At 40.9% G+C, this 23,085-nt stretch overlaps 9 protein-coding genes across 14 annotated transcripts; 4 read left to right on the top strand and 5 right to left on the bottom strand.

Moving 5' to 3' along the window:
* The first annotated feature begins 93 nt into the window (after positions 1-93).
* LOC6573514 (dual specificity protein kinase TTK) lies at positions 94-2,608 on the top strand. The gene is made up of 5 exons (XM_001999546.4): positions 94-430; positions 489-587; positions 653-1,681; positions 1,746-2,301; positions 2,370-2,608. The coding sequence occupies exons 1-5, from the start codon at positions 324-326 to the stop codon at positions 2,487-2,489; spliced, it is 1,911 nt and encodes a 636-aa protein (XP_001999582.1). The 5' UTR covers positions 94-323; the 3' UTR covers positions 2,490-2,608.
* Positions 2,603-12,478, bottom strand: LOC6573515 (putative uncharacterized protein DDB_G0271606). Of its 4 annotated transcripts, none has more exons than XM_015166949.3 (6): positions 12,351-12,478; positions 5,839-7,929; positions 5,046-5,156; positions 4,336-4,800; positions 4,151-4,273; positions 2,603-4,088 (listed from the first exon to the last, which is right to left on the bottom strand). In XM_015166949.3, exons 2-6 carry the CDS (start codon positions 7,858-7,860, stop codon positions 4,080-4,082), a joined length of 2,730 nt encoding a protein of 909 aa, XP_015022435.1. In that variant the 5' UTR covers positions 7,861-7,929; positions 12,351-12,478; the 3' UTR covers positions 2,603-4,079. The 4 variants fall into 4 exon arrangements, with proteins under 4 accessions (XP_015022435.1, XP_043863311.1, XP_001999583.1 ...); XM_044007376.1 differs by lacking the exon at positions 12,351-12,478 and adding an exon at positions 12,040-12,056; XM_001999547.4 differs by lacking the exon at positions 12,351-12,478 and adding an exon at positions 9,081-9,181.
* A 285-nt stretch (positions 12,479-12,763) lies between these two features.
* Positions 12,764-13,268, top strand: LOC6573516. Its single transcript, XM_001999548.4, has 2 exons — positions 12,764-13,059; positions 13,120-13,268. Exons 1-2 carry the CDS (start codon positions 12,885-12,887, stop codon positions 13,233-13,235), a joined length of 291 nt encoding a protein of 96 aa, XP_001999584.1. The 5' UTR covers positions 12,764-12,884; the 3' UTR covers positions 13,236-13,268.
* Positions 13,217-14,298, bottom strand: LOC6573517 (RNA transcription, translation and transport factor protein). Its single transcript, XM_001999549.4, has 3 exons — positions 14,136-14,298; positions 13,739-14,068; positions 13,217-13,671 (listed from the first exon to the last, which is right to left on the bottom strand). Exons 1-3 carry the CDS (start codon positions 14,194-14,196, stop codon positions 13,316-13,318), a joined length of 747 nt encoding a protein of 248 aa, XP_001999585.1. The 5' UTR covers positions 14,197-14,298; the 3' UTR covers positions 13,217-13,315.
* A 7-nt stretch (positions 14,299-14,305) lies between these two features.
* On the top strand, positions 14,306-16,073 carry LOC6573518. Its single transcript, XM_001999550.4, has 6 exons — positions 14,306-14,614; positions 14,673-14,909; positions 14,966-15,106; positions 15,168-15,323; positions 15,386-15,841; positions 15,909-16,073. The coding sequence occupies exons 1-6, from the start codon at positions 14,405-14,407 to the stop codon at positions 16,035-16,037; spliced, it is 1,329 nt and encodes a 442-aa protein (XP_001999586.2). The 5' UTR covers positions 14,306-14,404; the 3' UTR covers positions 16,038-16,073.
* A 127-nt stretch (positions 16,074-16,200) lies between these two features.
* LOC6573519 (RRP15-like protein) lies at positions 16,201-17,169 on the top strand. The gene has a single exon (XM_001999551.4). The coding sequence runs from the start codon at positions 16,304-16,306 to the stop codon at positions 17,120-17,122; it is 819 nt and encodes a 272-aa protein (XP_001999587.1). The 5' UTR covers positions 16,201-16,303; the 3' UTR covers positions 17,123-17,169.
* Positions 17,124-18,090, bottom strand: LOC6573520 (V-type proton ATPase 21 kDa proteolipid subunit). The gene has a single exon (XM_001999552.4). It carries the CDS (start codon positions 17,780-17,782, stop codon positions 17,159-17,161), a length of 624 nt encoding a protein of 207 aa, XP_001999588.1. The 5' UTR covers positions 17,783-18,090; the 3' UTR covers positions 17,124-17,158.
* A 66-nt stretch (positions 18,091-18,156) lies between these two features.
* Positions 18,157-19,937, bottom strand: LOC6573521 (40S ribosomal protein S5). Its single transcript, XM_001999553.4, has 3 exons — positions 19,291-19,937; positions 18,628-19,201; positions 18,157-18,565 (listed from the first exon to the last, which is right to left on the bottom strand). The coding sequence occupies exons 2-3, from the start codon at positions 19,186-19,188 to the stop codon at positions 18,398-18,400; spliced, it is 729 nt and encodes a 242-aa protein (XP_001999589.1). The 5' UTR covers positions 19,189-19,201; positions 19,291-19,937; the 3' UTR covers positions 18,157-18,397.
* A 59-nt stretch (positions 19,938-19,996) lies between these two features.
* Positions 19,997-21,251, bottom strand: LOC6573522 (V-type proton ATPase 21 kDa proteolipid subunit). Of its 3 annotated transcripts, none has more exons than XM_015166951.3 (3): positions 21,141-21,251; positions 20,417-21,085; positions 19,997-20,360 (listed from the first exon to the last, which is right to left on the bottom strand). In XM_015166951.3, exon 2 carries the CDS (start codon positions 21,059-21,061, stop codon positions 20,423-20,425), a length of 639 nt encoding a protein of 212 aa, XP_015022437.1. In that variant the 5' UTR covers positions 21,062-21,085; positions 21,141-21,251; the 3' UTR covers positions 19,997-20,360; positions 20,417-20,422. The 3 variants fall into 3 exon arrangements, with proteins under 3 accessions (XP_015022437.1, XP_015022436.1, XP_001999590.1); XM_015166950.3 differs by having other exon boundaries at positions 19,997-20,351; XM_001999554.4 differs by having other exon boundaries at positions 20,417-21,082; positions 21,141-21,246.
* Between the last annotated feature and the right edge of the window lie 1,834 nt (positions 21,252-23,085).

The raw sequence follows: 23,085 nt of genomic DNA, 5'->3' as shown, positions 1-23,085 counted from the left end.
TGGATTTTCAAATCATGACAACTTAGATGACGCAAATTAATTTTATGTAATTTGACACAAAACTTTTTTTTTATTTGAAAATATATTTTCGTAAAACTTATTTATAACAATTCAATTTCTCACAAATTTATATATTTCCAAATTTATTTAAATCGATTCAACATAAATTTATCGAAGGGACAATTTAATCCCTTCGGTATATCGATATAGTCAATGACAACTCTGAAAAGTATAAAACAATGCGAGGGATTTGTTGTTGTACAAATTCAAATTGAATTGTAAATTTTTTTTTTAAGTTGCTTAAATACAACTACGGGCTACAAATGACTACACCTGCCCCACGCCATGTTAGAGATTTGTTAGCATTTGGTACGGATTCAGAAGATGAATCTGATGCGAGTCAAGTGAATAAGAGAAAAGTGGAAGCATTGTAAGTTGTTTACAGAAACTGAATAATTGCCTTGTTAAATTCCATCAATTAATTGTAGCGACAATGGCAACAAAGAGAATGAAGACCAGCCCAAAGCAGTACGCCATCAACTGGTCAAGGAAAACAGGCCTGCAGCACCTGCAGCTAAGGTCTTGTTGTAAGTACGCTTCCTTATTTAAGGGTGAAGGCAATGTCTGTATTTCAGATCATTTCCGCTTACAGTCCCAGACGCCGAGCCGAGTTGACAATGATGGACTCGGACAGTGATGATGAGGACAATAAGAACGATCATAATTTGAACTGCGCCATTCTCAACGACTCCTTTGTGCTAAGTCCCATGCACGAGCTGACCAGTAGCAACACGGGCATTCCTTCCAAAACTCCGGGTACTCTGCGGGCGAGTGACTCGAATTTGTCGTTTCTTGGTCGGTTTGGGAACATGGGCATCAATTGCAGCACCAGCACTAACACTGCCAAATCGTCACCTGCACAAGTGGAACAGGAACCACAACCAATGGAGATGCCAACCAAGAAACCAGCGCCCCCGACACTGCAAATAATTACGGAGCAACGCAAGGCTGTGTCTACCAAAACGCCGATGCGCACTTCCCTAGCGCCGTCTCTGAAGAAACAACCTAAACCAGAAACGGAATTCGTAACGCCGCAGGTTTGCAGTCTTGCCACAAGGCAAAACACGCGCACACAAACCACACAAAAGACCCGCAATGAGCTGGCCAATGAGTTTCGCTCACAGAAGGTGCTCTTCCAGACGCCCATGACGGTGAGCCGGGCTGCGCCCTTTACAAGCGACAGCCTTAGCTTCTCCCTATGCGACACCATCAGTGAGAGTCCCGATACGCCCGCTCAACCACCGCCAAGGGTAGAAGCCCCTATCACCGGCAAGTCGAAAAAGTCCCTCGAATCTGAGTTTCGTCATGCTGAGCAGGAGAAGCCTGAAGTGCCCTTGTCAGTGCCGGCTGCTCCCGCTGCTACGCTGCCTGACAAGCCGGAACCAGCCTCAAAATCAAATGTGCTCCAAATCAAAAACCATGTGTACCACATAATTAGGAAGCTCGGCTGCGGCGGATCAAGTTCCGTTTATTTAGCACGACGCAAGGATACGGGCCAGGAATTCGCGCTTAAAGTGGTTGATCTACAGGCCGATCCGGTAGTGGTGCAGGGCTATCTCAATGAAACCAAGTTGCTCGAAAAGCTTCAGGGCAATGTATGCGTTGTGTCGCTCTATGACTAGTAAGTAATCATACATGAGTGTTTCAGATCATTAAATCATCATTGATCATTCCATTCCACTCAGTCAACTGTTGCGGCAAGAGTCCAAACTGTATATGGTTATGGAGAAGGGCGACTGTGACTTGAACAAGATCTTACAGGGATTCACAACCAACCTACCGCTTTATAATCTGATGAACATACTCTACCAAATGCTGCAGGCAGTCAACTATATACACCAGAATGGAGTAATTCACTCCGATTTGAAACCTGCCAACTTCCTCATGGTTAACGGCCGGCTGAAGCTCATAGACTTCGGCATTGCCAGCAACATTGCCGTGGACTCGACGAGCATAATTAAGTTTTCACAGGCTGGCACATTCAACTACATCAGTCCGGAAGCACTCACGGACATCTCCAGCGGATCGAGTCCAATGCGCGGCAGCAATCAGCCCAAGATAAAGATTTCCACAAAATCGGACGTTTGGTCGCTCGGCTGCATTTTGTATCTGCTGCTGTATCAGAAGACGCCATTTGGTCACATTAGGAACATCAATGCAAAGATGAGCGCGATCGCCAGTCCCGCCACAAGCATCGAGTATCCGGCCTTACCAATTTACTATCCGCTCATGTTGGTGCATGTGAGTATATATAGCTTGTATTAAGTAAATTTAGAAGTCGAACTAAGCCCATTATCGCTTCCATGCAGATGGTCAAGAACTGCCTACAGCTGAATCCGAAAAAGCGGCCCTCGTGCGTGGACCTGCTTAAGTATCCATTCCATATGGTAATACCCTTACAGAATCTACAATTGGAATCCAAGCGCTGAATTATACAAATGTATTCGAATATGTCCTCATTTAGTAATAAGTTCCAGTAATAATTCCATTGTTTTCTACACACATTTTATACGAATGAAACACAGAAATAAAATGCACTGAATTTTCATATGAGTGTGTGTGTGTATTTAATTCTCATTTAGCATAAATTATACATCATTAGTTGTTATAATGCAGCGCCCACATCGGTTTAAGGAGACGCCAGCGTTCAGTGTTAATCAATAACAATGCTGAATTTGCGACCTGTTTTTGTTTTTGCTTTAATTTGTTTTTTCTTTTCCTAATTTAACTTTATCGTAATGCAACAAGTATTGACATTAATTGCTAATTTGCTTTCCTTTCGTAACCTTCGCACAACAATTTGTTTGAGTTTGTGTTCATTTATAATTTGCCTTTACTTATATACTAAGTTTATGTTTTTGTTTTTAATCATTTATTATATGTATATAAAAATAGTTTTTGTTGTTTTTTTTTTACTTTTTTAATTATTATATTTTTGTTTTTTAGATTTTTATTTATCATATGCTTAATTAAATGTTGCTGTTGTGGGCTTAACCATTTGCTCTACTAACATATTTACTGCTGCGGCTACATTGAATACTTTGCGCTGTTTACAAAATTAAACGAACAGAAGATACAAAATAAATCAGTTGCACATACAATTTTTCTAACGGAACATAGTACACTCTAAAAGGAATTTCTTATTGGACATTCACAGTTGCTAAATGTGTGTTCTAGTTGTTTATCTTTGTATGATTTTAGTGAGTCGCTGTGATTTAAGTGGACTTTCGATTCAGTTGCTTAACATAATGAAACAAACAAATCTTTAAATATTAGCGCGCACTTTTTAGTGGTTCATAAATGCAGGTAAACACAAATAATATAGCATAATATAATATAATATAGTAATATATATGTATATATATATATATGTTTGTGTGTGTATGTGTTCATATAAATAATCAAAATTACAAACAATCGATTTGTATAAATAGGTGTGTGTGTATGCATGCAGGTGCAACAGCAGCAATTTGTGAGCGTGGGCGTGGTTTCAATTGCACGCTGCTCCTGCCTAAGCAGCAAGTCCTAACTACAGACGGGCAGCTAACAGGCTATATATGTATATGTGTATACTCATCAATTTGAATAATATTAATTCATTCCTTCGCTTCACATTTAGATGTTCAACATTGCACAAGTTTTGTTTGCTTGTTTAGTTTATGTATATGTATATGTATATATATATATAAACATAAAACTTTAAAGCACTACTTAATTTCATTATTTTTTCTACTTTAAAATGTTAAATGTTGCTGTTGGGCTCGTTTAATATTTACTGTTTTTTCCGTTTTTGTTCCACCTATTTTGTAGTTTTGTAGTTGTGTTTTTTTTTTTTTTTTTTTTTTTTTTTCGTTTTTATGTTTTTATATATTTATAATATTAACTTTAAACTTAATAGATTGTTAGAATTGTTTTTGTTGTTGTGGTTTTTGGGAAGTTCGACAAACGTTGTGATTGCTGTCAATTATCGTTGTGGTTCTGCTGTTTATTATCAAGGGCGGCGATCCAACACGACGACATTAAATGTCCTAAAATAACCACAGTTTAATTAAAAATTGAGCATAAAGAGAATTTAGCGAGATTTGCTCACCTGTTCACCGTTTGAGGCATGCTGCTGCAACTTGGATATGAGCTGCTCCTTTTGGCTAACAATGCCGCGCCAGTGCTCATCCTGCTCGCGGGCCCGCTGCTCCAAGTCCACCAGAGTGTTGCTCTACATAATGAACATGTTATTCATGTATTTTGATTATCATTAACTCAGGCGGTCGAGCTTACCGTTTTGGTGACCAGCTGCGTGAGCTCATCGTTTCGCTTGCGCAGCTTCAGGTTCTGTGTGTGCAGCTCCTGCTGCTCGGCAGCACTAGCGGAGAATTTACTATTCGAATTACTATTATTGCTACTAATATTGTTGTGGCTGCTGCTATTGTGATCGCTGCTACTGCTGCTGTTTGATTGCGTGGACTTATTACTACTGTTTGTTGCAGCTGCTGCTGCAGCGGCTGCCTGTTGCTGCTTGATGTGTGTGGCGAGCACCTGCTGCAGCCACTCCTCAAACGAAGTGCTGAGTGCGCTGGCGGCATGTGCCTTGACAGCATCGGGATACAAGCGCTGGTACAGCTCCCGGATACGCTGCTGCTCCGCCTTGGCTGAGTTGGCGGACGCACGGCTCAAGTCCTCGCCATTGGCAGCGGCCGCCTGTTGCTGTTGTTGCTGCTGCTGCTGCAACTGTTTCTGTTGTTGCTGCAAATTCAGAAATTAGATTTGCAATTAAAATTTGCAGCTTGGCTAGAATTACCCACATAGGTTAGTGTGAAATAGCGAGAGCCGTTTGACTTACAGGTAGAGGAGCTGGTTTGTTGTCATTGCTTATTAATTATTTTATTCACAACTCAAACAAATTTCAAACACTTTACAAACTATACAATCAAATGGTAAATCAAATGAAAAGAATCAAATTATAACAATGTTGGAGTGCGTGCACTTACGCCTACGTTTTGCGCTGTATTTGTTTTCGTCTTTGCTGTTGTTGGGGATCTGGCGGTTGCTTCGGCATTTTGCAACGCTTCAATCAACTTCCAATTTTTCATACGAATTTCCTGACGAAACACAAATACGTGGCAATTAGTATCAAAGCGGGATGAGAGGATTAACACAAACAACGAAAACAAAGCTCATCAGGGAAAATCGTATAAAGAAGAGATTAGTTTACTAAATGTTAATGTGGACTTCTAAAATATTAGTTAGTATAATAATTGGTTATCAAGACATCAAATATAAAATAAGAAAGCTCTAGTCGGTAGTGTCCGAATAGAAAATACCCTCCATATTCATAAAATCGGAGGTTCATTTGTTCATTTCTAGCATAAGCTTATGCTAGATTGTTTAAAATAATTTGTAAATTATCAATAAATATTTTTCCTCATTTTTGAGATTTTAGAATTCTCTGTACATTTTAGCTTAGTTTTATAATATTTAAATGAACCAGGAAATAGTCGGCAGTCTACGACAATCAAAATTGATAAGCCTGTTCCGTTCATGTCAATTCATATTTTATATATACATATATACATAAATTATAGTTTTTATTGTAGTTAGTGCGGTCAAGCGGACGGACGGACAAATGACTCAGCTCATTATCTCATAATAAGCCTATGAAAATGGGAAATATTTGGGAATAATGATTTTGTTAGCATGGTAGGCAGAAGGAGGCGTGGTCGATCCCATCACGTATATACAGTTAGTTTGTCTAGTGCTCTAAACTTAGTTATTAGCACTCACATTATTCTTCTCGCGCTGCTCCTGCAGCTCCTTCTCCAGCTGGCGCTCCCTATCCTGCAGCTTCTCGGCGCGCTGTTGCGCCTCCTCGAGCTGGGACCGCAGAGCGGTTGTCTGTTGCTGTTGCGTGGCTTGGCTATCGGTCAAGGTGCGCAACTCTGACTGTAGGTTAGTTAGGGCCTCGGCCTGCACCTGGGCCTGCTCCGATTGCTGTGCGGAGGCCTGCACAGCCTGTACGGCCTGGCTGTTCGCTTGGCTGAGCTGCTGGGTAAGGCTGGCATTGGTGGCTTCCAGTTTGGCCGCCTGCTGGCGCAGCTCTTGCAGCTCTGTGTTGCGGACGCGCGCCAGTTCGCCCTGTGATTGCACAAGCTCGGCCTTGGTGGACTCGAGAGCATTGTTTAGGTTGCGCAGCTCCTCTTTGATTTCGGCATTCTCGGTTTCGAGCTGCCGGCGCTGCTCCAGCTCAAAGACGCTGTTGTTGAGGCGAGCCTCCAGCTCGTCGCGCTGCTGCTCCACTGCGAGCAGCTGCTGTGCGTGCTGCTGTATGACTTCGTTCTTCTGCTGCACCTCGGCATTCACAAAGCTGGTCATATCCGCAATGACCTTCTCTTTGTGCGCCAGGTCCTGCTGCAGGCGTTGCAGCTGCAGCAACAGATCCTGGGAGCTGGCCTGCTTTTCACGCAACAGCTTCGCCTGGAATTGTTGGCGCTCCAACGCCAGCTTCTCATTGGCACTGGCTAACTCCTGGTTAAGTGCTGCCAACTCCTGATCCTTGCTCAACAGCTTCTCGTTGTATGCCTGGCAGCGATTGTGTATCTGGGCGCGCTCGGTGTTAATCTCTTGGCGGAGTTCACGCAACTTGGCTTGGATGCCGATCGAAGCTTCCTGTTCCTCCGCCAGCTGCTTTTCCTTTTCGTCCAGTTGACGCTTCAGTTTCTGGCATATGTCATCCGACCAATCGCCGTGACTGGCGGGCATATCCTGTTGCCTGTTGAGCAGATACTCGATGAGCATTTGGATCTCGGAACGATTCAACTCGGCCCGCGAAAAGACATTCATCAGAGCCGACACACCAATAGTCTGATTCTCGGCGAGTTTGTCCAGTGCCTGCACGAGATCCTTCACGCTCAGCGACGTCTCCTTCTGCTTCTTGCCCGCATGCTGTTGCTGTTTGTTGCTCTTGCTATTCACGTTATTGTGCTGCAGCTTGGGAGAGCCTGTGGACTGCTGCTTGAGTATGATTTGCTTGGGAACGTGTGGCACCTCCACGGGCTGTTCCATGGCAGCGCTGAGCAGAGCTGGAGCGGCGATGGGCTTCTCCTTTTTGGCAGCGTTGCCGTTTTTCTTTTGTGCCTGTTGCTTGGTGCTGTTGTTGTTATCCTCCTTGCGTTCCTTCTGCTCCTGCTTCTTCAGCTCCACCACATCCTTTGGCGCACGAACCTCAAAGTTGTTCAAAGTGGGTGTTTCCTCCGCAGTTACCGGCCTGACAGCCACGGCTTCGTTCTTGTTCACCAGAATGCCAACAGCTGCCTTGGGTCCTGAGCCATTGCGCTTATCCTTTTTGCCTTTCTTGTTGTTATTGTTGTTGGGCTGGTTTTCCTTTTCGGCACTGCTGGGTCGGCGCTGCGGCTCATTTAGAACCTCTGGATCAGGATCGAATTCCACATGCTGCTTGGACAATCCGGGCTGTGCCGATTCCTCTTCCACACCAACTGAGCCCTGGCCCTCTGAATGGCCATCGGAATAGTCATCTTGCTCCTCCTGGTCGTTGTTGCTGGCATTGTCCTTTTGCTGCTCTCGCTGGCGCTGCTTCTTTTCACGTTTTAGCTCCTTCTTCTTCGGTTTGCGCTGCGACGATGCATTGCCTCCGCTTTTGTTCTGCGCATACAAATTGGCGCTCAGTGCCCGCTTCTCCGCCACAACTTCCTCAAAGGTCTTGCGCCTGAAGATCTTGTTGATGAACAAAAAGGACAGCAGCGATGCGCCGATCACACAGCCAATGACGATCAGTATGTGGAAATCCATATTTGCATACTTTGCCGGCAGCAGTTGATATTTGTGTGAAGAGCGCAGTTGTTATTCTTTTGTGAATTGCTGTAAAAAACAAAAGGAAATTGTTATAAAATCCTTATAAGAAAAGAAATTACTGGTAAGAAATACATTTAGTTGTGCTTAAGTACAGGGTATTTGCTTGCCTATCTCAACTATAACTATAAATTGATATTCGGTTGAATAAATACCAAATTATTTAATAATCGTAATGACTGTGAATTGTCCAAACATTGTTAGTAGATTTATTTAATTAACATTAAATATAAAATTAGATATACTCCACAAACAGTCTTTCACTATATAGGGTTTAGTCACCTTTTAAAGCAACGAATATTTATTTAAGCGATTCACACGATTTTTTTTTTTGTATTAGTGGTCTACTGTTACTTTTATATTTTAGTAAAAGTATGACTTCATATCTGATTCACAAACAAGTCTTTACGTGCCTTTTGTGTGGTCACAAAAAGTCGACGCTGACTAGAAATTAAAATTTGATAGGTGATTAAATTTTTGGAATATTTTCCACATCTAACAGTTGGGAGCTTTTATTGTGAAATTACCGATGACGTGTAGCTTAGCAATTAGTGAATCGCTGATGGTTGGAGCTGCGTCGAATGTCCAACATTAATCAAAAAGTAAGATCAACGACTCAACAATCAAAATCAATTATAATTGTCATTCAGTCGAATGTTTCTGATTGTTTGTGTTAGTGCATGTGCCAGGCGGCAGTGAGCACGACGCATGCTTATCAGTTCGCCGGCCGGTGAATGATACCGAAGTATACAATTGTTATCGTATCGGATGTGTTGTAAATATAAATGGTGTATATCGTTATTGCTGTTGTTATTGTTATGTTGTTTATGGGGCTTTCGTTTCGTAATTGAGATAGCCGTTGCACTTTAAACCATACATACATACATACATATATGCAATACTAATCAGTGCTGGAATATTTCATGCTAGGATCGATAACATGCATCGATAACTGAAACTGAACAAGCCCATAGCAACTTGTTTAAGCAGAGCTTTAAATATATTTATTTGGTTGAACTTAATCGGATACGAACAGTAAAAGCTGGCCACAATGAATAACCAAAGTAAGACTTGCAAATATAACAGGAAATTTACACACACACACACACACAACACTGCTCTTTGACGCACACGTATGCAAAATATTAAAAAGCACTTACTATGTGGGATCGTCTAAGCTTCTTCTTTATTTTTTGCTCAAAACGCGCTTGAAAGTCTATTGTACCGAGCGCTAAATGGACGCAACACGAATGACACAAGTGCCAGCTAGCAGCAACGGCAACGGTGAAGCCGATGCCAAAGCTCAGCTCAATGCTGCTCTCTGGTTCTCTTTCTCTATCTCTTGCTCTTTCGCTCACGCGACGGCTACAGCATACAGTTAGAACTTGAAATATTAAGTGTGCTCCGTAAGCTCCGTTTGCTTTTCTTGCTGCTTGTTCTGTTCTTCTTATCTTCTTGGAGAATTCACAAATTGCAAATAAAATTCAAGGTTGTTGCTCTCTCCCTCTCTCTGTCTTTCTCACTCGGCAGCAAGCAACTGTCTCGAAGCAACGTCATGTTTTCTGCTTCGCTCAGGTCTGCTCAGCTATTAACTGAAGAATTTCAGCAGGTTCGACTTAACAACTTCGGGCTCTTTACTTATACATTTTACTGCTGCAATGTACACACATACACGTGTATAGGTACAAACGTATGTACATATATGATTTAATCTTTAATGGAATCGTCCTATACGTATTTTAAGTGAATGTTGGTCTTTGTTTGGGGATTCACAGCGTACACTTTTATATGTATGTACATATTTACTTTCTCTCTTTCTATCTCACTTTTTGTTTTTATTGTGTTAATCGCTTGCTGTGTCAATATTGTCGATTTGCGCACTATAAATTCCAGTTAATTTTTATGACGACGCTGTTGCGACTGACAGTGTGCGCTGATTGCGATTCGTCACTGGAAACGCAAACGTAACTGTAGCAGGAACCCAGAATTACTCTGACGTCGACTTCAGTCGTCTAGTCTAATGATAGTTTGGGAATTAAACATTTACCAGCTCTGTGCTAAATGTGTGCCAGTGAGAACGATGTGAGTGGGTTCAGCTACACTTGAACGATGCCAACAAAAGCGGCATTTCTTCGAACGTCCAGCGGCCGTAAAGAAGAAACTACAAATAAAAGCCGGTAAAGGTCATCAACCGGAAGAGCGCCGCTGCGGAATGTACTCAAATACAAATACACACACACACACACATGCATACACATTCAGACTATACGTTCAGTTGTATGTATGACAGTCAAAACTGGCTGTGGCTACGGTCCGCTGGCACAGCTCTGAGAATTATTATCAGCATAGCAACAACTACAACTGCAACAAGTACAAGTATACGGATGTGTGTGTATGAGTGCCTAAATAACTTTACATATGTATATGTTTATGGCTGAGTCGTTTGCTAAATTTACTGCTGGCCCGATTGCAATCTACGCCAACTGCAAATATGGCCCAATTTTTTGTTGTTGTTCAATTAGTCGGAAAAAGCTGCCACTACCCATATGGAATTTTTCACTCACACCCGATTGCTGTAATGGTAACGGAGCAAGTGCTGAGCACTCTCTCTCGCTCTCACAAGGGAGAACACACGCACACGTACACAAATACTCATTCATTTTTGTTTTCTCTTTTGCTTTTTGTTGTTTTTCGTTGGACGCCTTTGTTTTCTGTTATTCATAAATGCAATTTTGCTTTTGCTATTTTCGATAGTCAGACAGGCTGCTGCTGCAACAGGCAAATGATAATTATAGAAAGTTCTCAAAACAAAATGTTTTATTTATGTTTATGTTTATGCAACATGCAATGTTGTTATGTGCGCTTAATAACGAGAGCATGCGATTTCGGGAGTGCGATGCGTGGGAGCAAGCATCAAGTTCGCTGCTGACGATGCTTATTTTCTCTTTTAGGCAGGTGGGTCACAAAACTCTGAATTTGTGTCGCATTTAACAATGACTCACGGAATATTCTCAAAATATAACAACAAAATACTCACTGGAAATTAAAAGAAATCTTTGATGTGCGCTAATGATTATTGATTGTCAATGTTGTTTGTGAAAAGTGTTCAAGGGAATCAATCTGTAACGACAATCTAATGAATGGAAACTATGCGCATTTATTATTTGCGCCCTCTTTATGAGTGTCTGTTAGGCTGTGTGAATATAAGTGGGTATTAAAATTGAAGGGCCGGGCAGGGCAGGGCGGCGCTCGTGTCTGCTCGGCTCGCCTTGGCTGCTGGCTGCTTGTCTGCCAGCAATGTGTAAATGTCAAAAGAAATGACCATACAATAACAGACACAAACTCACACGCACGCACACTCAAGTACATATGCACGAGTGCAACATATAGGGGCCAGCACATCAATTATATTATTTCTTGTTTGATACAATCGCGAAAAAGGCAAGGCAACGACACTCATAAACATATATACACACACACATTCAAACACATTTACACAGGGCAATCAGAAGCCAAAGTTTTTGGCAAAATAGACAATAAATAACTAAATATAATTCTTTTAAGCAGTGTACTATTTATTAATTTCACTTTAATGACGTTTAATTAATTGGCATAAAGTGAAAGTATTTTATACAAGACAAAATTCAACGTGGCTTAATAAGCGCCTAATTGGCGAGACTGAGGAAAACAAAAAGAACAATTCGAAATATATTATGTACATGCATACATATGTACATACAGATGTATGTTCGTATGTGCCTATGTATATGCCTGCCAAGTGACCTAAACCCGATTTCGACTATGCGGCTGTTTGCAATCGTCTTTTGCCTGATAGATGTGGAGCATGCCAGACCTACACACTTACACGCACTCACTTACTCTCGTGTACATATATATATTTACATAGAAAACGAAGCGCCACTCTAAATTGATGCGGGGGCGTAAAGAGTTAGCCGAGATCTATGCAATATCCTAAAGTTCAAGACAAAAGGGCGTCGCTGCTGCGTCGCACAAAAACAACAAATGCACCAGACTTTACACGCACACACGACAAGTTAGCAGAGATATGCATACGTATGTATGTATCTGCTTTTATTATAGAATTATCTTTTTTTTTACTTTTCCAATTTCTTGCAACGTCGACAATTTTACAACATTTTCACATCAAAATCACTGAGCAATATTTCTACCTTCCACTACACACACAGATACACAGTATATGCATGCAGTTTTTGCTGTGGGGACCATCCGCCATTTGCAAGCAAGTGTTGTATACGTGTGTGTGCGTGTCTTTGAATGTGTGTGTAGCGTTGTCGCGTCGGCAATTTTTTCTATCATTTTCGGCATCTTTTTTCAATTACATTTTCATATTCTTTTACAAAATGATAACTTTTTAAACTTAGCCAATTTTATGAAGATACCAAACTTACAATTTTTACAGTTGGAAGTAGCGTTATTGATGAAATTTAAACATTTAAATTAGCGATTTTTCTCCACTTGTGTTTGTATTATTGCTTTGAGTTTGTTTCACTGCAAAGTGTGGCGGTCTGTGTTGCATTGCCGATATAATGTGGTGGTCTAGCGATAAATTGTTAATACAACACTAAATAATGAATTGTTCAAAAGTGGAAGTTTGATTTCGATTAGTAGTTGCGGGAATATCATTATAATCAGTCAAATCCACAATTTCTACAATTACTGCAAAAAATACTATTTTTATCATAGATCGCAAAATATTGCTATACTATTTTTGTTTAAATATAGACAATTGGCAACAGAAAGTAACGTTAATTACTCTGCAGCTGTTTATCGATATTTCGATTGGAAAGAACTAAATGAACCTAACATTTTGTTTTCCATTCGTTTGAACAAACTTCGACACAACTGTTAAACAACTTACAAGAAAAACAAATCTAAATAACAAAATCTCACGCAAATTCGAAAGACCGCAGACAGCGGAAACAATGATTGGTAAATTATCAGCTTGGTATCGGGACAATGTCTCTGAGTCCGTGGAGTGTGTTTCATGCCGATTAATAAGTGGATTTGGTATGCTCGGCATTGGAGCGTTTCTACTCTCACAAGCAAAACGTCGTCGCTCACCTGTGGAGCACTACGCAATGAAAAGCATTGCGGCAGGTGAGTGTAATGAAGGGGGTATAATTGAAACAAATTCACTCATATTTGTTTTTTAAATAGTTGCTGGATTTTTGGGTGTTGCACGTTTGGCAGACGCAGACTTTTTAAAGGCGAAGGCGGAACCCGTGAAGGAACAGAAAAAAATTACAGGAGATCATCCGTTTTTTAAGCGCTGATGTTATTTAATTATAGACGCTTGTTAAATTTAATTTGTTCATTACATTTATTCATCGGCATATAGACACATTTCCTGGCTTCAGCGTCCCACCTTTCCTAGCTTGGTGTCAGTCTTTGGATTGGCAGTTAGATTCTGAACGGCAACAATAGTTTCGTTGATTTGAGTTTGTAGCTGACGTAAACTTTGTATTTGCAACAGGCGCAGAATACGCATGGGATAATCGAGAGCCGGATCGTTAGCCGAAACAACATCGTTGCCCTTATCAAAGGGAAATGGGGTGCCAGTTATCGCTGTTTTGTGTCTGGCTGTTGGAGCGACGCGTTCATGTACAATGCGCGCCACGGCCTCCAGCTGCAGCAAATGATTGGGATGGTAGGGCACTTTAAGCTTTGTGGCCAAGGCACGTACCCCAGCAATAAACTCCTTGTCGTGAACTATTTAATGTACATTAGTAATTATTATGAATTCCTAGCTCTATTGATTGTAACGTGTGAATCTCACCATTTATGCTGCCATTAAATATGGTTTGAACTTTTTGCTGTGAAAGCGTTCCATTGCTTTTGGTTTGGCCTTCGGGCTGACTATTGATTGATTCGTATTGAGCAGGATCGTCGAGGTATTCGAGGCGTATTGCATGTCCCACCAACCAGGTGAGCTGCTCTAATTGTGATTCATATGGGGGCATATTCAAATCACTGCAGTATTTCTTATAACCCTCTTCCCAAACCAACATGTTGTCCAGATTGCGCAATTTTTCGCGATCTTCAATTGTATAGAGGCGTATCTTTTGATCTTCTAGCCAAAGCACTGTGCTTGCGAATTCCTTGCGATCTGCGTGCAAGAAAAAGGATGAGTTAAGCGTATACCAATGCAGAATGCTCACAATTTGTATACTCACTGCTCAATGCAACTTCGCTGGGTGTTGGATGACCCAGCGCCTCGAGTTTTAGTTTTAACATTATTTTATTCCTTTAGCTAGTAATACACAATTTAACAAATTAGGAAATAAACATACAGAAAAAATCCCACCGGGTGCACTAAATAAAAAGTGACCATTTAGTATTCTGAATTACGTCTGGGCACACTGCTGCACAGCTGTCACTTATCGATAACATTCGGCTGCCAATAGTTTGAAATGTTTTGATTGTATTTGACAAATGTTTATTTATGATGGCAAATGATCCGTTGATTGCGCTTATATCTGAGCAGATACAGATTTGCATGCTGCCCAGCCTGAAAGTAGATCTGGATGAAGTTCAGACTCTGCCAACGCACTTTAAGGACTATCATTGCATGCTCGAACAGGAACTGCCCAAGTTATACGATTTACTACACAAAAACGAAGTTGTCTTATTACATGATCTTCCATACCAAGAGGTATTGACCTCACGAATAAACTGTGATGCCTCTAATTTAGATCCATTTATTATTACAGATTCGAGCCAAACTCGTTTTGCTGCTCTGTGAACTTACCGCGTCGCCGACGATCTACAGACTTAATAGCGACCAAGAACCATTGCAGCAGAATGCGAATCAATTGCTTAGAAAACTGGCTTCCAGTTGCAATAAAGCCGAGGAAAATTTTATTTTCAAATACTATGAGGAAAAGCTGCATAAGGGCTGCTGGAAGCGTCAGCCGGGCGCGGTGCATGGCTACGTTCGATACTTGGAGGTTGAATAATGAGTAATGTTTTGTATTAAACTTATATTAATTAACTAATATTGCAGCATCGACACGTAAACGACGTCAAGATGTCCATGCGTATGCTTACTTTTAGCTTAGCAGTGGGCCTTAATGTGCGCGAGAGCTTTCAGCCGGAATACAAACAGCTGGGCGTGCGCATATTTACACTGATGTTAAGGCATGGAGTAAGAATATAAATAAACGCTTCATATGCATTATATTCATGTAACTGATTTATTCACACAGCGCCCTGATGATATTCAGCAACTGAATGTGCATAGCGTAATTTATGATAATGTTTTCAAGGATGTTCAGAGCATGGAAACACTTAGCGGAACAATTTGCAATTGGGATTGCCTCATACTTTGCTTGGATCATTTCATGAATGTGGATGTTTTTATGGTATAGTGTTTCTTCCCGCATTTTCATATTTTATGAGTTAAGCTAATGCTTCGTTTTTTCAGTGGAATCATTGCGATGACATGCTCGAGCGACTAATCCAAAATATTTCACTGGCCTCTAGTACAGAAATGTCTGTTTCCCTAATGCATTTCATAACAAAGCTTGGCTACTATTTTGCCATCAATAAAAACGAAATCACAGCAGCTTTAACCACTGACTTAACGAAGTCAAATCAACTGACTGAATGCCTGCAGGTGTGTGCCTCCCTGAATGTCTGCACCAATTATCGATGGGCAAAGAGTGTACTGCAAATGCTTGTACTGGAATCTGAAAAGCTGTTGCGAAGCGTAGATGCGGCTACCAAGCTGCTGGTCGAGATGCAGCGCTGTTTTCTAGTGTGTGTGCTGCCGATTCCTCTCCAGGCTTTGCACGCCCATTTGCAAGAGTTTTATGTCAAGTTTGTTGCTGTGCTTCTAGAAGGCGTCACCGTCCATCAAGGCAATAAACAAGTCCAAACGGTTAGTTTAACTACAATAACATTAGATTTACTTTATATTTTTATATGCTAAAATTTTTTTTCCGTAGCTAACGCAAATGTTTATACAGATTTTCATTTACCAACTGAAAAACGGTTCCACGGATAATCAAACTCCGTGTAATCTAAAGAACTACTTGACTGCGCTGGAGAATTTATCGCTGATTATTGTTAAATAAACATGAACAAACTATGAAAATGAAAAGGTTTTTTTTGTTTTTTTTTGGTATTTGTTTCATTTCTTGAATTGATATCAATTTAATTTGAATTTGTGCGTGAACTGAGATTTCGGAACTAGTTCAAAATCAAATTAGTGGCAAACATTCCAACACTTTTCAGCACTCTTAAACAGCTGACCGCATCAAAGTTATTGTTGATGCTCCCACGTGCTAACGGCGAATACAAATATTTTTATTGAATATACATTCAATTATTGATCAAATTGATGGCGTTATTATCCCAGAAGAGGGCGCCACCTGCCGAAGACGTGGACGCGTCCTCCGCCTCAGAAAACGACGAGGAAGAGGACAAAATTGATGAATGCGATAACGAAGGCAATCCCGCTTGGGCAAGAACTATTGCTAAGCTGCTGCAGCAAAAGCCACCTGAGAAGCAAAAGAAGACAGTTCTCTCGCGAGCTAAGAAACTGAAGCCCAACGATGCTCAAAGCAGTAAAGACAAAAAGAGCTACGACTTTGAGATCGATGGAGCTGAAGTTGAGATCAAAACGGAAAAGGATATCAAAGAAGAGAAGGGCTCCGCACTTGATACGGAACTGAAGCGTCACCAGCGCAAAAATGTGCCACTGCAGCTGCGTGTCAAGCCCGATAAACAGGATATGGACCGAGAGCGTAATCTGCGCAAGGTGGCGACTCGAGGCACGGTTCAGTTTTTTAATGCAGTGCGCATCCAACAAAAGGATCTTGAACAGAAGCTGGCTGAGGCCGGACCGCTGGACAGCCGAAAGGATGCAGTACTCAAGAACATAGACAAGAGCAAGTTCCTGGACGTATTGATGAGCGGTAAACGCTCCAAGTCCACGGCAATTGACAACGCCGTGAAGAAGGAGGAGCCGGAGTCGACGACAGATGAAGACGAGGATGAGGACAAGCCAACAAATGGGGCTGGCAATAAAAAGAAATCCGAATGGAATGTGCTGCGCGAAGACTTCATGACCAACAAGAAAATCAAGCACTGGGATGAAGAGGACGAGGAAGAGGAAGAAGAAGATGCGAACAGCGCAGAAGATAGCGACGATGAATAAATAGTATTTAAGCTTTAGTTTTTAATAAAAAATGAATTAATTAACCATTTCCGCATTGGACGTCATGTAAATGCCCACAATCAATCCGAACAGTCCAATTGCTGAGCCAAAGATCTCCACAATTAGTATCTTGACAAATAGGGATGAATTGGCGGCATCCGCTAGAGCCGCTCCAGAGCCCACAATTCCCACGCAGATGCCACAGCTGAGATTCACTAGGCCAACAGACAGGCCGGCGCCAAAGGTGGCATATCCCGTAAATATGTTTCGCGTCATGATCTTACGATTGTTTATCACATTGTGAATCACATAGGTCTGCAGATTGCCGGAGAATACAATCGAGCTGATTAGACCGTAAATGGCAACGGCTTCGCAAAAGATGACAGATATAAGATTCTTAGTTTTAATGCGAGGCGCATGCACTCCTCCTCCGACAATGCTGACGCCCGTCATGTAAATGCCAATCGCCGCGCCCACAACAGATAGTGAGACGCACAGTCCGACGCCCAAACCAGCCCACATGTAGGGACTAGTTGTGTGAAGGAACCAGCCCAGGCCCGAACGTTCTCCTAGGCCGGTCATTACATTGCCCAGAATTATGACCAGAGCCCCAAAGAGGCACAGGCCAAAGAATATAAGACAAATCGTGCGAATTCCCATTCTTTTTTTCTTTTCTCAATTAAACGTATAAAATTAAATCTCTGCCTTTTTTTTTTGACTTGAATTTCAAAAATTTCAAGACCATTCAAACGCAGTCTGTGACGTCACAAGCTCGGATTATTTGCTGCCCTTTTATTAAATAACACTTTAGACAACTGAACTTTAATGTGCGTAAATAGCTAAGTTATTAAATAGTTAGTTATTATTCAATTGGTAGCTAATGCTGTCACATCTACCAATTAAGAACTGAAATTATTGCAAATTTAACGCCATATTTGAAAAGCGAACTTGTTCAATTGTAGCTCAGCTCATTCTGGCTCCACAAGTTCATTCAAAACTAACGCCTTATTTGAATGAAAAAAAAAAAGCGAATATTTAGGTTAAGTTTTATTGTATAGACGTTTTTCAAATTACTTAGGTTGTTTATTTTCTGATATTCATTTATCGTTACGATTATTATTCATTTTTATTGGATTAGTGTAATTTATTTGAAGTCCTTTGTTTTTACATACATATATATGTACATATGTATATTATTTGGATTTTTGTTTTAAATTCGATCAGTTTTTTGTTTGGTTTTGGTTTTTGTGTTTTGGTATATTGTTAAATTAGCATTTAACGATTTGATTTGGCCACGCGCTCGAGTTCATCCTTCTTCTTGATAGCATACGAGTTGGATGAGCCCTTGGCTGCATTGATCATCTCATCGGCCAGGCACTCGGCAATGGTCTTGATATTACGAAAAGCAGCCTCTCGTGCCCCTGTGCAGATCAACCAGATGGCCTGGAGTGTGATATAAGAATTAGCGTTAGGAAAATATGTTGTTAGCCCTACCAAACACTTGCCTGATTGACGCGACGCAATGGCGATACGTCGACGGCCTGACGACGCACAGTTCCAGCGCGCCCGATACGCGTGGAATCCTCGCGTGGCCCAGCGTTAACAATGGCATTGACCGTGACCTGCAGCGGATTCTCACCGGTCAGCAAGTGGATGATTTCGAAAGCATGCTTGACGATACGACAAGCGAGCAGCTTCTTGCCATTGCTGCGTCCCTTCATCATTAGGCCGCAAGTCAGACGCTCCACAATCGGGCACTGGGCCTTGCGGAAACGTTTGGCTGCATAGCGTCCGGCCGAGTGCGGCAAAAAGCGAGCGAACTTCTCCTTGACAGCGATGTAATCTTGCAGCGAAATGTCACTAATTGTAATTTCATCGCAGCTCCAGCGGCCGAATATCTTAATTTCGGGCCACTCATTGATGGCTGGCTGGTCGAAGCCATTCATATCGTTCTCCTCCCAGATAGCATCATCATTTGGCTGCTGAGCATGACCTGAGTCTTGCAGTTGTTGAGACTCTGAATTTTCATAGCCAGTCTCAAAGTTGGATTCTCCGAATTCAGACATATTCGATGCAGTTCTAAACAGGGACGAAAATATTTCATTTATTTTAGTAGCTTTTATTTCTTTTTCTGGTTTTTTTTCTTTTTTTTTTTTCTAAAAACTTACATTGCTTCACGTAGAAGTTTAGAGAAATTCGACTGTTTCGGTTGAAAGCAGAAGACAAAATGGGTTTGATCAAGCTGACAGCGTGACTGTGCTTAACTGGACTGAAAATGACAGTTGAGCCAATAGTTCGCTCAATTAAACTATAATTGTTCCTGTAGTCGATGTCGAGCAGTCGATTATTTACAGTTGGGGCAAGGCAGGCGAGCAATCAACGATGGTTTGAATGACGAAAAGTGATACAACCTTAACAATGTTGGATGTCCTTGATTAGAAACAATGTTGGAAAACAATTTCGATACAGATACTGCAAGCTATCGGCCAGATTTCTAATATCGGTAAAATTCAATCATTACACTAAATGATAGAAGCAGAAATTTTAAAGAAGTTAATATATGGAGGCAAAAAGACAATGGGCAAGCGATTAAAGTTGGATCACTCAAGTTATTGGGGATTGTTTAACAAAACGTATGTATTTAATAGCTTTTAATATGGAATACTTTCTATAGTAATATTGTTGGAGTACTTTCTAGTACTTCTGCATTAGCAGTAGCATAAGATTATACAGTTTCATGTTTATTATTTGTAGTTGTAGTTAATATAATACATTTTTTTTTAGAAATACAAGTGCCAAAAATGAACAAATAATATAAACAACTACATTTAGCTATATCATAAAAACACACACACTTGGTTTTTCTTTTTCGCACACTTATAAATTAAACTGATAACAATATAAAAAATAAATCAATGTAATTTTTACACAGCGCGCATTTAACGTATGATGCTGAAAATTAACGAAACGCGCGCGGCGTAAAAATTGTAGATTTTTGTAACTTTATAACTTAATAAGTAACTAAAGTCCCATGTTGTCGTGAGCGCTGCAGAGGGGGCGAGGGGTTACGTTTGAAACAGTAACTGCGTATATCGAGATTGTAATTTCCAAAAGATGGAACACCGTTGTTGTTGTGTCTTATATGTCGGAATGGCTTGATGACTGATTGTTGTTTTTATTTTTGTAGTATCTATTTGTTTTTGTTTTTTGATTGGGCGCGTGACACAGACTGTAAAAACTTTAGTTAAGTGCTTGAAGAATGTTGTATATCGATTAAATTTAATTAATACTCACGGCCACTTAATCCTTATCACCCATTTTAGCTTTGGATGTCATATATATGCCCACAATCAAACCAAAGAGACCAATGGCCGAGCCGAAGATCTCCACAATCAGAATCTTGACAAACAGTGCAGCGTTAGCAGCATCCGAAAGCGCTGCTCCGGAGCCAACAATACCGACCGCGATACCGCAGAATAAGTTGACCAGGCCGACGGCAAGGCCTGCACCAAAAATCAAATAGCCCGAGAACCAGTTTGTGTTCATCACGCTCTCGCTGGCGAGCGCATTTTCCATATTGAACTGCTCCAGCTGACCAGAGAGCACGATGGCAGTAATGAGGCCGTAAATGGCGACAGCCTCACAGAAAATAACCGAAATCAAATTCTTGGTCTTAATGCGTGGCGCCTTCACGCCACCGCCCACAATGCTGGTGCCCGTGGTGTGAATGCCAAGGGCGGCGCCAACGACAGACAGGGAAACAGATAATCCGATGCCCAGACAGGCCCACATGTACGGACTGGACGTGGTCAGGAACCAACCTACGCTTACGCGTTCGCCCTTGCCAGTCATAACAAAGTAGAGTATGAGGATTGTGGCCGCGGCGAGGAAGAGCCATAGAAATGTTTGCGTTACGACTGTGCGTATTTGGGGCGCCATCTTGCACGATTTTTGGTCTGTCTACTGTTTAAAACACTGTATAAACTCTGAATTTAAATGAAATTTAATTGCTATTTACCAAATTGCAGGCGTAATTGTATTTTTCTCGGCCGACAGGTGACTGCTTCGTGCGAAAAAAAAGAATCCACAATCACATGACGTACATTTTCTCTATCACAAGGTATCGAGTAAGTCACGCAATCGATATACTTTCGATATGTCAAATGTCAAAGAACTTTGACTTGAATTACTCGATAAACGCGTTCAACCATAAGCAGATTGCTATAGGATTCAGTAAGTAATTGCACTTGCAAAAGTTCAACACAGATGGCGTCAGTGTGCTGCGCGCGTAAATTTCAAATATCGCTTACTGAGATATGAGATACTTTCACAGAAATATATGCAAATTGCATTTATATATTCGTTTCGCTTTTTATTATCTCTGTCTGCAGCTCAGTGATTCGCACATACAAATAAGTTATGACATCCAGATTTTTTTGTTTTTTAATTTTTATTGTATGCATTGTATGCGTAAAATAAGTTTGGCCCGAAATACGCACAACAACCAGTGAAATTTACAGTTCATTGAATTGACCGAGCTTCTGGCTGGCAGCAGCAGCAGGGCACACGTTTAACAGCGGCCACGTGATAGCAACATAATCTAAAGCCACATCACCATTAAATATTTACACTACATTATAATTTTTGTTCCTCTTAGGCGCGTGCCCAGCAAACACAAAAGCTTAGCCCAAGACCAAGCGGGCATCAAAATGCTCTCCTTGTTGCCGTTGCCGTTGCCGTTGCTGTTATTGTTGTTGTTGTCGTGTGCCGACGACAGGCGACAACCGCAACATTCAATTAAACGTAATGTGTTGTTTGTTGTCCCTCCAAAATGGAGCCGCCCACTCTAGACATCTTGATAATAAATGTAAACTTTTTCACTTGTAAAATCCGCCATAGCATAAAGAGTGAAAATAAAATGAAAGTCGTCTTAAGGCCAAACAAAAAATAAAAGAAATATATATATTTATATATATATATATATATAGAGTAAGAGAGAGGAGTATGTGAGGTCGGGTGGTCATCGTCGTGTGTCTCAAGTCAAATATCACAAGAAAAATCCATTAACCTGTGCTCTTTTTTTTCCTCTTGACTTATTTTTGTGTGCGCGCTTTATCTCTCAGGCCCGACCGACACGCTCCTTGTTCATCCGCATTTATTTAGGCAAATGGCAAATGGTGGGCGGGCCGGTGCGGTGCGACGCGGCGTTTGCGATTTCAATTTAAGTCTAAAGTTTCCAAAATTGAAATTACCTAACAATATCAAGAAAATGGGCAAGGTTTGTGAAAATGAAGCGTTAAGATACTTTTTTTTTCCGTCACTCTCAGTGTCTAGGAAGAATCAGAGAAGTGGGTGCTGATTGCTCTTGACTACCTAGAGAGCTCAATATGTTAATCTGGCATTTCTTTGCTCTTTTTTTGATCATAATAATAATGTAATTAGAAATCAAACATAATAAGCTAAGTGCTTTTTGTAAGGGTTTCCTCTATATATTTCCTCTGAGTAATTTTGCTAAGTACAATATTTCCTCTAAGTTTTTACTGCTAGAGTGAACGATCATATGTTGAGCCCGACGGCAGGTAGATGTCGCTGTAGTCATTATTAAAGTGACCAATGAGAACGCTCTCTTCTGCAGTCGAGCTTTAAGTGACCAATGGGAACACCCTCTGCTACTGCAAGCATTCTAGCTTTGTTTTTAAATATAAATACCAAAGAAATACTTGAATGATCTTCTGTAGTTATAATTCGTCTCTTATCTCATTACGCTGCTCTAGAATATATATATGCTAAATAGCGTATGGACATTAATATTTATTATTATTATATGGCATAGTCAGCAGTTCATTCAGTTCTATAGTTCTCTTAAGAACAATAACTTCTACATAGTTTACCGAAATTTTTGGCTATTCCATCCTATACTCATTTTCTGTGGATTGTCAATATCAGTTTCAATAGGCTAGATC

This window comes from Drosophila mojavensis, unplaced genomic scaffold, assembly GCF_018153725.1.
Source record: "Drosophila mojavensis isolate 15081-1352.22 unplaced genomic scaffold, ASM1815372v1 contig_16, whole genome shotgun sequence".
NCBI classification, from domain to species: domain Eukaryota; kingdom Metazoa; phylum Arthropoda; class Insecta; order Diptera; family Drosophilidae; genus Drosophila; species Drosophila mojavensis.
The sequence above is the reverse complement of the archived record's forward strand: the minus strand, read 5'-3'. Positions and strand labels throughout refer to the sequence as shown.

Excerpts from the sequence above, each read along its gene's own strand:
- LOC6573517 (XM_001999549.4), bottom strand. The coding sequence starts at position 14,196 with ATGTTAAAACTAAAACTCGAGGCGCTGGGTCATCCAACACCCAGCGAA. Across the intron at positions 14,069-14,135 it reads CAGCGAAGTTGCATTGAGCA|ATCGCAAGGAATTCGCAAGC; the intron begins GTGAGTATACAA and ends TCTTGCACGCAG. Across the intron at positions 13,672-13,738 it reads ATTTAATGGCAGCATAAATG|TTCACGACAAGGAGTTTATT; the intron begins GTGAGATTCACA and ends TACATTAAATAG.
- LOC6573518 (XM_001999550.4), top strand. The coding sequence starts at position 14,405 with ATGATGGCAAATGATCCGTTGATTGCGCTTATATCTGAGCAGATACAG. Across the intron at positions 15,107-15,167 it reads CACTGATGTTAAGGCATGGA|CGCCCTGATGATATTCAGCA; the intron begins GTAAGAATATAA and ends TTATTCACACAG. Across the intron at positions 15,842-15,908 it reads GCAATAAACAAGTCCAAACG|CTAACGCAAATGTTTATACA; the intron begins GTTAGTTTAACT and ends TTTTTTCCGTAG.
- LOC6573515 (XM_015166949.3), bottom strand. The coding sequence starts at position 7,860 with ATGGATTTCCACATACTGATCGTCATTGGCTGTGTGATCGGCGCATCG. Across the intron at positions 5,157-5,838 it reads AGCAGCGCGAGAAGAATAAT|GAAATTCGTATGAAAAATTG; the intron begins GTGAGTGCTAAT and ends GTGTTTCGTCAG. Across the intron at positions 4,801-5,045 it reads ATACAGCGCAAAACGTAGGC|CAACAACAGAAACAGTTGCA; the intron begins GTAAGTGCACGC and ends CTGAATTTGCAG.
- LOC6573516 (XM_001999548.4), top strand. The coding sequence starts at position 12,885 with ATGATTGGTAAATTATCAGCTTGGTATCGGGACAATGTCTCTGAGTCC. Across the intron at positions 13,060-13,119 it reads AATGAAAAGCATTGCGGCAG|TTGCTGGATTTTTGGGTGTT; the intron begins GTGAGTGTAATG and ends TTTTTTAAATAG.
- LOC6573514 (XM_001999546.4), top strand. The coding sequence starts at position 324 with ATGACTACACCTGCCCCACGCCATGTTAGAGATTTGTTAGCATTTGGT. Across the intron at positions 431-488 it reads AAGAGAAAAGTGGAAGCATT|CGACAATGGCAACAAAGAGA; the intron begins GTAAGTTGTTTA and ends AATTAATTGTAG. Across the intron at positions 588-652 it reads CCTGCAGCTAAGGTCTTGTT|TCCCAGACGCCGAGCCGAGT; the intron begins GTAAGTACGCTT and ends TTCCGCTTACAG.
- LOC6573520 (XM_001999552.4), bottom strand. The coding sequence starts at position 17,782 with ATGGGAATTCGCACGATTTGTCTTATATTCTTTGGCCTGTGCCTCTTT.
- LOC6573519 (XM_001999551.4), top strand. The coding sequence starts at position 16,304 with ATGGCGTTATTATCCCAGAAGAGGGCGCCACCTGCCGAAGACGTGGAC.
- LOC6573521 (XM_001999553.4), bottom strand. The coding sequence starts at position 19,188 with ATGTCTGAATTCGGAGAATCCAACTTTGAGACTGGCTATGAAAATTCA. Across the intron at positions 18,566-18,627 it reads CATTGCGTCGCGTCAATCAG|GCCATCTGGTTGATCTGCAC; the intron begins GCAAGTGTTTGG and ends ATCACACTCCAG.
- LOC6573522 (XM_015166951.3), bottom strand. The coding sequence starts at position 21,061 with ATGGCGCCCCAAATACGCACAGTCGTAACGCAAACATTTCTATGGCTC.